At 31.5% G+C, this 10,856-nt stretch overlaps 1 protein-coding gene across 2 annotated transcripts; it reads right to left on the bottom strand.

Moving 5' to 3' along the window:
• Positions 1–1,937: 1,937 nt before the first annotated feature.
• On the bottom strand, positions 1,938–4,564 carry LOC110031455 (aquaporin NIP2-1-like). Of its 2 annotated transcripts, none has more exons than XM_020734658.1 (5): positions 4,246–4,564; positions 3,554–3,784; positions 3,072–3,131; positions 2,798–2,859; positions 1,938–2,464 (listed from the first exon to the last, which is right to left on the bottom strand). In XM_020734658.1, the coding sequence occupies exons 1-5, from the start codon at positions 4,381–4,383 to the stop codon at positions 2,215–2,217; spliced, it is 741 nt and encodes a 246-aa protein (XP_020590317.1). In that variant the 5' UTR covers positions 4,384–4,564; the 3' UTR covers positions 1,938–2,214. The 2 variants fall into 2 exon arrangements, with proteins under 2 accessions (XP_020590317.1, XP_020590316.1); XM_020734657.1 differs by having other exon boundaries at positions 2,937–3,131.
• Between the last annotated feature and the right edge of the window lie 6,292 nt (positions 4,565–10,856).

Raw genomic sequence — 10,856 nt, forward strand, 5'->3', positions numbered from 1 at the left:
TAAATATATGGTTTGATGCATGGTTTACATAGTCAAAATATACTATAATCTTTTCTGAGAAAATTTTTCAAAGCAAGGAGGTTACTTTGTATCACCTAATTTTCAAACAATTAAAATTAATAATTGTTTAACTTGTGTTGAAAGAGTATTAACTATGTATAGAAAATTAAATTTAAATTATAATTAAAGATTGATGCATGAATGATCTTCAAAGAATTTATATAGAGAAAAATATATTACATGGTTTTAATAGTGATGTAATCAATCAATATTTTCAAAATAAAAAGAGAGTGTTATCAATTGTTAGTTTTTTATTTTCTTATGTTTTATCATTTTTTATCAATATATTTTAATAATAATAATAATAATAATAATAATAATAATAATAATAATAATAATAATAATAACTATTAAAGTCACCAAATGTCACATATAGATGAAAAGATTAGAGAATATTTGAAAATAACAATTTGATTGCCTAATGGGAAACAATAATGGCATCTCCATCTAATTTTGATTAAAGTAATGTGAAAAAATAGCTATACCAATATTGTGGAATAATGCATTCATAAATATGTTTAAAATTTTTTTGATCTTATTATTATTTCTTATGTAATTTGAATTATAAGAAAAGCAAAAAAATGTAACTTAAGAGTTAAAATAATTTATAAAGAATAAATGTTATAATATTAACTTTTTAAATATTTGATAGGACTTTAGAAACTCCATCTAATTAAACATGAAACTTAATGCAATGTTTGAGTTAGAAATTATTGTAACTTATCTCAGGACCATACAAAGTTCACTTTTAACAAACTTATAGTTAATGTATGCCATAGATAAACTAATAAACTTGACAAGCAACTCATGATTTGAGTTGATCATACTTCTTTTATTGTCATTTAATTAGCAATTAATATGCTTGCACAACTTAGTTATTCATTCAATTATGACCATGAAAAGTGTCACTTAAAAGCTCATGAACCAAAAAATTAATGATCTCAATAACATCTTAATAAGATGCTAATTTAAGATTGGATTGTAATTTTTATTTATATTTGGTTATGTAAAATTAAGCCTTATTTTTTATATATTATATGACTTTCATTCAAGAATATAAGTAATTTCTTACACTTATTAAACCACTTAGTTTCTATTTCATTTGATTAAAGTCTTATTTTATTGCTTATAATCTTCTCATTAATATGCTTGATGAGGCTTACTCAAAAAAATAACAAGCTGCTTGATAGTGGTACTTGTTAATATGTTCAAAAGATTTGTTTGATTACCTAATGTTCAGACCAAAATTAGATTAAATAGCATAGTTTTAAATGAACATTGATTGAATGGTACTACAAAGTACAAACGCTAGAATTGAGCTCAAGCCTTAGCTCAAATGAACATTGCTTGATTGATTTTTGAACAATCTATGATCAAGAGAATCAACATGGGACGTCTATGCTGGGAGATTTCAACTTGAATTAGTAAAATGCCATTTTAAAAATTGTAAATTCACGACTTATGTTCTTCTCATGAGAAAGATCACAAATTAGAGAGTTTAATAATTTAAGAAAATGTGAAGCCATATATGACAATCACCATACCACTTCGCCATTATTGCTCGATCATCATCATCAAATTACTATTATTGCTTGTCTATCATGGCTAGATCGTTGTTGCCTTACTCTCATTATTCTTAATTACATTATATATAGCCAAAATACACTCTACTTAACCAAATCTGTGATATGCTTGTGCAGTAGAATCGTGTCAGAAAGCCATTGAGGAGTTCAAGTGCCAAAAGATAGTACAATAAAAGTTAAGAATTTAAGCTAATCACAATGATCAAATATTACATTTGGAGTCCACGTAATTTGCACATGAAGTTCAATGATGGGACACCACGTGTCAAGTGGGCCCATCATAATACACTGGGATCGATCAGTGCTAAAATTTATGGGGTCCACTTGACACGTGGTGCTCTGCTATTAGACTCCAAATGCATTCGGAGTTCTAACCTAATATTTTTTCAATCACAACTTAGTTAACTCAATCTGATATGCTAGTGTTAACTATAGGCCTTGTTCGTTACTTCAGACAATAGATTTGTTCACATTTCAACAAATTTCTTATGTTGTAAGACAAATATAAACATATTTTTCATCAATCTTAGAACAGCCAAACTTACATTAAAAGACTATATGGCTCCTTAGCCTAATTAGGAATGCTTGAATTATTAAGCTTAGCAACTTCATCATTTTCCCATCGACGAAGCTTGAAAGATGATAGTTTTTGAGGCTCTGATTTCTGAAATTTATCGAGTCTTATGAAGTTATAAGACAATGCACCCAACAACGTGCCGATGAACGGACCCAAGAAGTAGACCCAGAGCGAGTTAAATCGCTTGCTGGCAAGTGCTGGCCCGAGAGTCCTTGCAGGATTCATCGATCCTCCAGATATTGGTCTGTAATAATTGAATTTAAGTCAAATCATATGAACTCGATTTATTTTTAGCTTTTTATCCTTGGGAATACATACATATATATATATATATATAGGTATCTAATGTCTAAAATATACTTTTTACATTTATACGACCCAAATCTCATATGTCACATAACATACCATTGTTTTAACTTTTAAAAAGCTAAAAAACATGCATAAATCAGTTTTATTTTAATTGTAAATGAATATGCATTGAGCTATTTGCTTTTTCATATACTTATTTTCTTAATTTGCATCATGATTTATACATGAATAAAAACCAAGTTATTATATTACTTTCTCTTCTAATTACCCAGCCAAAATAGAGGTGATGCAAACTGAAGAACCAACTGCTAAACCTGCCAACTCTCCTACCTGCATGTTTGTTCAAACAAAGAAAACACAATCAATCAATATTACATAATCTAGTTGTTAAAGATGAAGAAACTCACAGCTCTAGTATCTGTGGCTACTGCAGAAGCTACAAACATCATGCAAAAGGTTACTACAACCTCCATGATGAGTGCTTGAAGCGCCGTGCCAGAAGGCGTCGTTGTCCCCAGATTTGTTATAGGATTCAGCATTACCTTGAGGGCGAACGAAGAGATAGTCGCGCCGGTTATTTGGGCCGACCAGTAGAAGGGGACCTGAATGATTTGCAGGACTGCTAAAGCTTAGCTCATGGGCAAGCTGCTAACATGTTTAGCTTAAGCTCAAACTCAATAAAATTAATCAAGCACAATTTCAAGCCGAGGATGGCTTGAGCTCGACTCGACTCGACTCATTTACACCCCTAATTAGGGCTGTGAATTCAACTTATTTAGTTCGAAGATCATTAATCACCAAAAATTAATTTCAAATTCTGGGTCAAGTCCAAGTCAACAAACCGAGCTAGGAGTTCGAGCCGACCCCAACTCAACTCGGAAAAAAGATAATTAACAGCCCTATTCATGCATCAAAAACCGAGCTAGGAGCTAAAATACATATTTTTCTCATGAATATTTCGCTTGATAAGCTTATAAAACTAAAATATAATTTTCATCAAACCATAACTACAGATCATCATCACCTGAATCCATGGAAACTGTCCATGCTTCGAGGCCGCAAAGGCCAGCGTGACCGCCGGATTCATATGAGCTCCGGAAATATGCCCCACAGAATATATCATCACCGTCACGATCAAACCGCCGGCGATCGACGCCCCCAACTGCGACACCTTTGCGCCGCCGCTCTCATTCAACGCCGCCGCGCCACATGTCACGAACACCAGCAGGAAAGTCGCTATCATCTCGGATACAACCTATACATCAAAAACTAACATTATGAATACTTTCTGTTAACCATCCTATTTCAGATCGGGCTTGGTCGAATAACATTATGAATACTGAAAGTGGGGCTGTTAACCATCCTATTTCAGATCGGGCTTGGTCGTTTAATCTAAAATTTTAGTTCATAGCTTAGCTCGTTCCCCTGAGTTTATTTCGATCCACTCTCAATCCGAGTCAAAATTCAAATCAATTTTCAAGAAATTAACGATCTTCCAGCTGAATTCGTTAAATTTATAGGCTTAACTTCACTTGGGCTGTCAGAGATCTAATTTTCAGCTCAAAATTGACTCGAGAAATATTCAAATCAAAATTTTGACTCGTAACTTAGCTTGTTTATTTGGATCCAAACGAAAATTAGAATCAATTTTCAAGCAATTAAGAATCTTAGAGCGGAAAATTGAGAAAGTTTATGGAAGTAGAATCTATAGCTTACCTTTCTGAGAAGGAAAGGAGGGAAAGTTAGTGTGAAGGTTTTGGGAAGATGATATGGACGGACGTGGGAAGCCATGGCTGTGGTGTTCTGAACTGTTTCAACAACATGAGTTTCGTTGGAAGAAAAGCTTCGTTCCATCTTCTTCGTTCACTTGATTCCTCTCCCAACTTCTCTGAACTTCTGATAGTTTGTGCTGTGGTCAGAGAATTTTGCAGATCTTGTTGGGTTTTTATAGGTGGATTAAGTATTAGATTCCTTCTAATTGGTTTTTAATCTTTCTTCTAATTGGTTTCGTAATTTGGCTTGAAGTCGCAGCGAAGTTTTGAGAGGCATCTGAAGCTCATTGGAAGTATTGATATTTATAAATGAATCACCAGTTAATTTTTTTGAACTATCAAATTGATGTATTTATGTGTGTCATGAAAAAATTATTGAGAATTAAGGTCTGTTTGGGGCAGCTTGTACGTTTCAGAATAAGCTGTTTATTCTGAAATGCGGCCCGCGGGCCGGCCGTAGGGGTCAACCCGCGGTTTGCGTTTAGTGTAAAAACCCAAACACTGTTTAGGATAAGCTGGCGAAACGCACGAACCAAACGGTACCGCCCACACTTATAAGCTGCCCCAAACGAACCCTTCGATAGAATGAAAAGATATGAGTTTGGGTGATATGTATTCAGAGATACGTTAAAAGTTTGGACTTTTGACCTTCTCCCACAACACTTTTATATATATATATATATATATATAAGTAAAAGTTAATTAATGGAAATTGGAAATTTATTTGACTTTTTTTAGTTGTATTTTAGACTATGGTGTTTGGATCTGGACAGGGGCAAATCTAAAATATTTATATATAGGAAGATTTATATATATATCACCAAATTTTATGTATTTACATATCTAATATTTAAATTTCAACTTATTTTATTTTTTTAAATGTCAAAATAATAATATTTTTGATTTTTTATGAAAGATTTTAGTGTTAGAAATGTAAAAAAAAAATATTTTAAGTATTAGATATGTAAGAATACAATAATGTTATGCTTTGGAAAAATATTTTCATGAAAAATTAGATTGAGTACTAATTTAGGGTGTTTAATATATTTTAGGAAGTATATGATCTGACTTGTCACGTAAAATTGACTTTTCAGAATTGATTTTTTATGTCTTTTTTTTTAAAATAAAGTTTTATATTTATTTAAATAAATGGGCGGCCAGCTCAAGGCAGTTCGTGTCATATTTTTCAGTATTTACATTATATTATACTAATATATAAGGGCTCTTGATGGCCACTAAATTAAAAATTCAAGGTTTTCTTAACCACTTACATAAAAATCTATTCTTTTAGGTTATGCTTTGGAAATTCCGAATTCAAACTGAATACTACAAGAGAAAAAACTTATTAGTTGGCACAAACAAAGATTTAAACCTTCTTTGATCATTGTGATAACTATTTATTTATTTTTATTGTTTTTTTATGATAAATACTAATTATGATATTTAGAATTAAGATATGATTTGTTTAGATAGCTTAGAATCAACCTTAGGTTGTGAGTGGTGCTTTCATATTGTTGTGGTTTTTCTCTTTTCTTCAGTGTTTTTGGAATCTGTGGCTTTCTTTGTGGAGTTGCCTTTTTGATCATGGTGGCAGTGTCGTGCTCTTTTAGCCATTGTTGAGTGTTCTTCATTTGCTTGTTGTTGATCTCCATTTGTTATTCTTGGCACCATTTTTTGCTCCCTTCAAGTCGTAAAATGTTATCCTTGTTGATCTAATGATATAATCTTATGTTTATCCCTGTTGAATTACTTTGGTACTTCAGGTTGGTTTCATGTTTTTTTTTTCCTTAACTTTCTGTTTCTCTTTTTTATGATTACATTTTCTTTAATTTTCTTCTATCTAATCCTTCATTTTGGCATCCTAGCTTCTCCCGGAGCTTCTTTGTTTGGTTTGTTTCTGCTCTTTCTTAGCTTCGTGCAAGTTCCTATTGGATCTTTTTGCACTATTGGTGGCTCATTGTTCTTATATTAGGCGTGTTTTGTTTTTTTTTTTTGGAGCTCTTTTGCATGAGTTTCATCCCTAAGAGGTGGATCCCCTGAGTTTTCTTTAGCGTGTGTTAAATTTTACGTGTAGTGGAGATTCTCCTGCCAAACTTTGTGCTCTTTATTTTGGATTAAAAAAATTGCCATACCTGTGTGCATAATGTTAAGTCATTATAATTGAATTAACAGATTATATTCATTTCAAGATATATCAATTCTATTATGTATATTCATATTTATATTCCTCTTCTTGAACTCTTCTTCGTTATGTTCTGTTATAAATAAAGAGACCATGTATTCATATGATTAGATCAATGATATAATAAATACTTTTCTAAATGATCTTCGAGTTATACTTTAAAAAAATGATTTTTGAGCTCTAACATGGTATCAGAGAAAAAAGCCCTCAGGCATTCATCTTCTGGCTTAATCATATTTATTCCATCATTTTGTTTCTTCTCAACTTCATCTTCATAATGAGTTCCCACTCAAATTTCTCAATCAACATTGCTAGGTCAACTTCTTCAATCAGTAATCTTCAAAGTGATCAACTAGTTCCTTCTCAGTTAAAGTTTCTTTTGACAAACATAAAAAGTATCATATATGCTCATCTTTCTACCGATAATAATCCCACATGGAGAGCATAGGTGATAAAGCTATTTCGTGTTAATTGCTACAAAAGCTTTCTTGATGGAACTTGTAATCGACCAAACAAATTTATCAATGATTCTTCTAGCGTTGAAATTTTGAATTTTGATTATAGCAAATGGATCTTCATAGATCAAAATTTGTTTGTTACGCTCTACTATGTAATTTCTTCCTCCACCCTTCCCTATATTCTTAACCTTGAAACTTGACTTGTATTTGGACAACTTTGAAGCACATACTTCAATTCACCAATTGATCTTGCATTTTAAAATTGAAAATTGAGTTACGTAACATTTCAAAAGGGGACAAAACCATGACTCATTATCATTATGAAATTGCATATAATGTGGATCCTCTAGGCACCGTAGGAGTCATTTTTAACGGTGTAGATCTAATCCTCTACACTCTTAATGGACTTTCTTCAAGTTATTATGCCTTCAAGACTTTGATCAGAGTCAATCTACAACATATTAGTTTTGATAAGTACTTGCATACTCTCTTATGTTGTGAAGAATTAAATATGGTGCATTAAGCTTCTAAAGAAGCCCAACACTCACACAACACTGTTCTGATTGTAGCTCAAAGTCGTGCAAAAAATAGACAGTTCAATAGCAGCATCAAATGCTTAGAATTCTTATATCACTGGTTACTATAAAAATAAAAATTCAAAAATTCAAGTTCAAATAGAAATCAAACTATGTCTGAGACAAGAACCAATCACAAAACCTCTCATATCACCTGTAAAATTTTCAACAGTGCTGGACATTCTATCTTTAAATGTTGGCATAGACATGACAAAAACAATGTCTTCTTTTACTTTAGACTTCAACGTTTCAACTAGTCCTAACGGGAGTTAGATTTTAGACAGCGAGCAACATAACATCTTACTGCATATCAAAATCAAATAAGTAACTTTGAAGGTGATTGCTTTATTTCGGTAGGAAATCAACAACAACTATACATAGCTCATACAGGCCAAGGACTACTGCTTACACCTATTCAAAAGAGTTGTCTCAAACATTCATCATGTGTCTAATCTTGTTTACAATGTACATTCTGTGCAAAGTTGACAACAAATAATTATTGTGCAGTTATCTTCATTGCTAATGGATACTTAATTAAGGATCTGCAGACCAACAAACTTCTCTTTAAAGAACTATGCATACAATGGTTGTATCCAATACAACCACTCAATCATGTCACTAGAAAGGGATGTAAAGATCTTGCTTTAATTATCTATAACAAGTGTCAAATCCTTGGAATAAAATTTTGGTCCTTTTTCACCTAAGTTTCATAATGTTCCTTCAAAATGCATTCCAAGCTTACAATACACTACTAATAACATTCAATATACTTCTTATAACTTGTCTAATAATCATAAAATCTCCTTCAAGTCCTCATTCGCTCCTGCTACTCAACCACTTCATATTGTACACTCAATTGTTTGGGGACCCTCCCCAACTCCATCTACCCAACATTACAAGTATTTTGTGATCTTTGTGGAATAATTTCCAAATTTTCTTGGGTTTACTTAAATATAAACATGGAACAGTTATTAATTGTCTTGATTTTAAGAATTTATTTGAAAAACATTTTGATCCTTGCATTAAAACAATGTATACATATGAAAGTCTACACAAAGATCACATAATACTAATTCTGACCAAGTTGAGGATTTTACTGACAGGAAGTCTACATCAAACTTTTGTGTCAATTTTAGATCAACTCTTATTTCTTGATTTGTCAAAAAACAAATAGCAATTGTCTAATTTTCAACTGAAGTTGAATACAGGGCTCTAACAACTGCAATAGCTAACATTGTATGGTTAAATAGATTGTTACAAGCTTTTTCAAATTCATTAAATCAGCCAACTACTCTTTTTTTTTATAACACATCTACTATCGCTCACACTAACAACTTAGATTTTCATGCACGCCCAAATACACTTTAGTTCATCACATCAATATTATAGATCAACTAAAAGATTATTAAAAACCCCCCAACTTACAGATTCAAATATCTTAGCAACAACTAACTCTCTAGCAAAGTTTGTCATTTTGAAGGGAGATGCTAAGTCACTATAACTTAAATAATAGATTTAAATCATTTCTCGATATATCAATTATGCTTTTAATATTCATTGTGTCTTCCTCTTCTTGAACCCTTCTTTACTATGTTCTCTTATGTATAGAAAGACCTCGTATTCATATGGGAAAAATATTACATTAGTACTACGCACGTAGAGTAACGTGCGTAGCCAATGAAATCACGCCACGATATCCCGCACGACTCAGAAAAAAAAACGGCGCAGTAACACGGGTAATATTCCCCCCATGTTATTCATGTGTTATTGTGTGGTACGACACAGAAAAAAAAAAAGGCGCAGTAACACGGTAATATTCCCCCCGTGTTATTCATGTGTTATTGTGTGTTATTCATGTATTATTGTGTCCAGGGAATATTCCTGGTGTTATAATAACACAATAACACATGAATAACACACAATAACACAAGAATGACACGGGAGAGAATATTCCCCGTGTTACTGCGCAGTTTTTTTCTCTGTCGGGAATATTTCCCGTGTTATTCAAGTGTTATTGTGTGTTATTCATGAGTTATTGTGTCATGAGAATATTCTTGGTGTTATAATAACACAATAACACATCAATAACACATGAATAACACGAAATAACACATGAATAATGTGCAATAACACATGGGAGAATATTCCTCGTGTTACTGCGCCATTTTTTTTGCTTTGCCGCATGAGATGTCGTGGCATTTTTATTGGCTACGCACGTTATTTTTAAGTGCGTAGTACTGATGTAATATTTTTTCATTCATATGATTAGATCAACGATAAAATAAATATATTTCTAAATGATCTTTGAGCTTTAACACTCTCATTTTCTATTTATTCGCATATATAACATTTAAACTTTACTTTCTTTACATTTATATCATTCAAATATTTCACATCACATAAAAAATGCCACCGTTTTAATTTTTAAAAAGTGAAATACACATTTTCATTCATATTTAAGGTGGCATGTATAAAAAAATTGAACTTTAGGTGTTAGATAAATAAATACAAACAAATTGACAGGTATTTATGTAAATCTTCCAAAACACAAATTAGCAAACAAAAAGTAACGATAAATGTTATTAAGCAAGCTCAACATAGTCCAAAATTTAATCAGGATTTTAATTAATCAAATCATTTTAACACTAATTAATAAATTGGTCCAGACTTTAATATATTTGACAAAAAATATTAAATGATAAATATAATCCCAAGCAGAAAGAAAATGAAAAAATTGGCTCGAACCAATTAATTAATCTAAGAGAGACCGTGCGGTTAATGATGAGTTTAATTTTAGGAGCATTTACATATATACCATTCTGTTCTTATGTATTTATAAATCTAACACCTAAATTTTCCTTTTTACATTTATACCACCCAAATCTTTCATTTAATGTCTAAAATACCATTATTTTAACATTAAAAAGGTGAAACACCTTTTTTCAATTTTCAATTACAGTGGCACATGTATAAAAAATTGAAGATTAGATGTCAGATATGTAAATACATAAGAATTGGGTGGTATGTTTGTAAATCTTAATTTTATAGTGCTTCCATTAGTTTATGGGAGAGCCTTTAATTTGGTTTGTTGGGTTTTGGACAGAATGGGAAGACATAAATTGGGAAGGCCAAATTAATTGAATGATCAAAGCCATGTCATTTTCTCTATGTTTATTGACAATACATAGAAACATGATAAACTCTAAAAGCCACTTTACCATATGGCTCATTTAAGGACTATTTTGAAGGGTGGTGAGCCATGATTTGTAGTTTTGGTGATTTAGATTAGGATTTATATGAAATTTATTTATATTTTTTATTAATTTATTAAGTCTAAAAT

Source organism: Phalaenopsis equestris, unplaced genomic scaffold, assembly GCF_001263595.1.
Source record: "Phalaenopsis equestris unplaced genomic scaffold, ASM126359v1 Scaffold000820, whole genome shotgun sequence".
NCBI lineage: Eukaryota > Viridiplantae > Streptophyta > Magnoliopsida > Asparagales > Orchidaceae > Phalaenopsis > Phalaenopsis equestris.

Excerpts from the sequence above, each read along its gene's own strand:
- LOC110031455 (XM_020734657.1), bottom strand. The coding sequence starts at position 4,383 with ATGGAACGAAGCTTTTCTTCCAACGAAACTCATGTTGTTGAAACAGTT. Across the intron at positions 2,860-2,936 it reads TAGCCACAGATACTAGAGCT|GTAGGAGAGTTGGCAGGTTT; the intron begins GTGAGTTTCTTC and ends ACAAACATGCAG. Across the intron at positions 2,465-2,797 it reads ATCACCTCTATTTTGGCTGG|ACCAATATCTGGAGGATCGA; the intron begins GTAATTAGAAGA and ends CAATTATTACAG.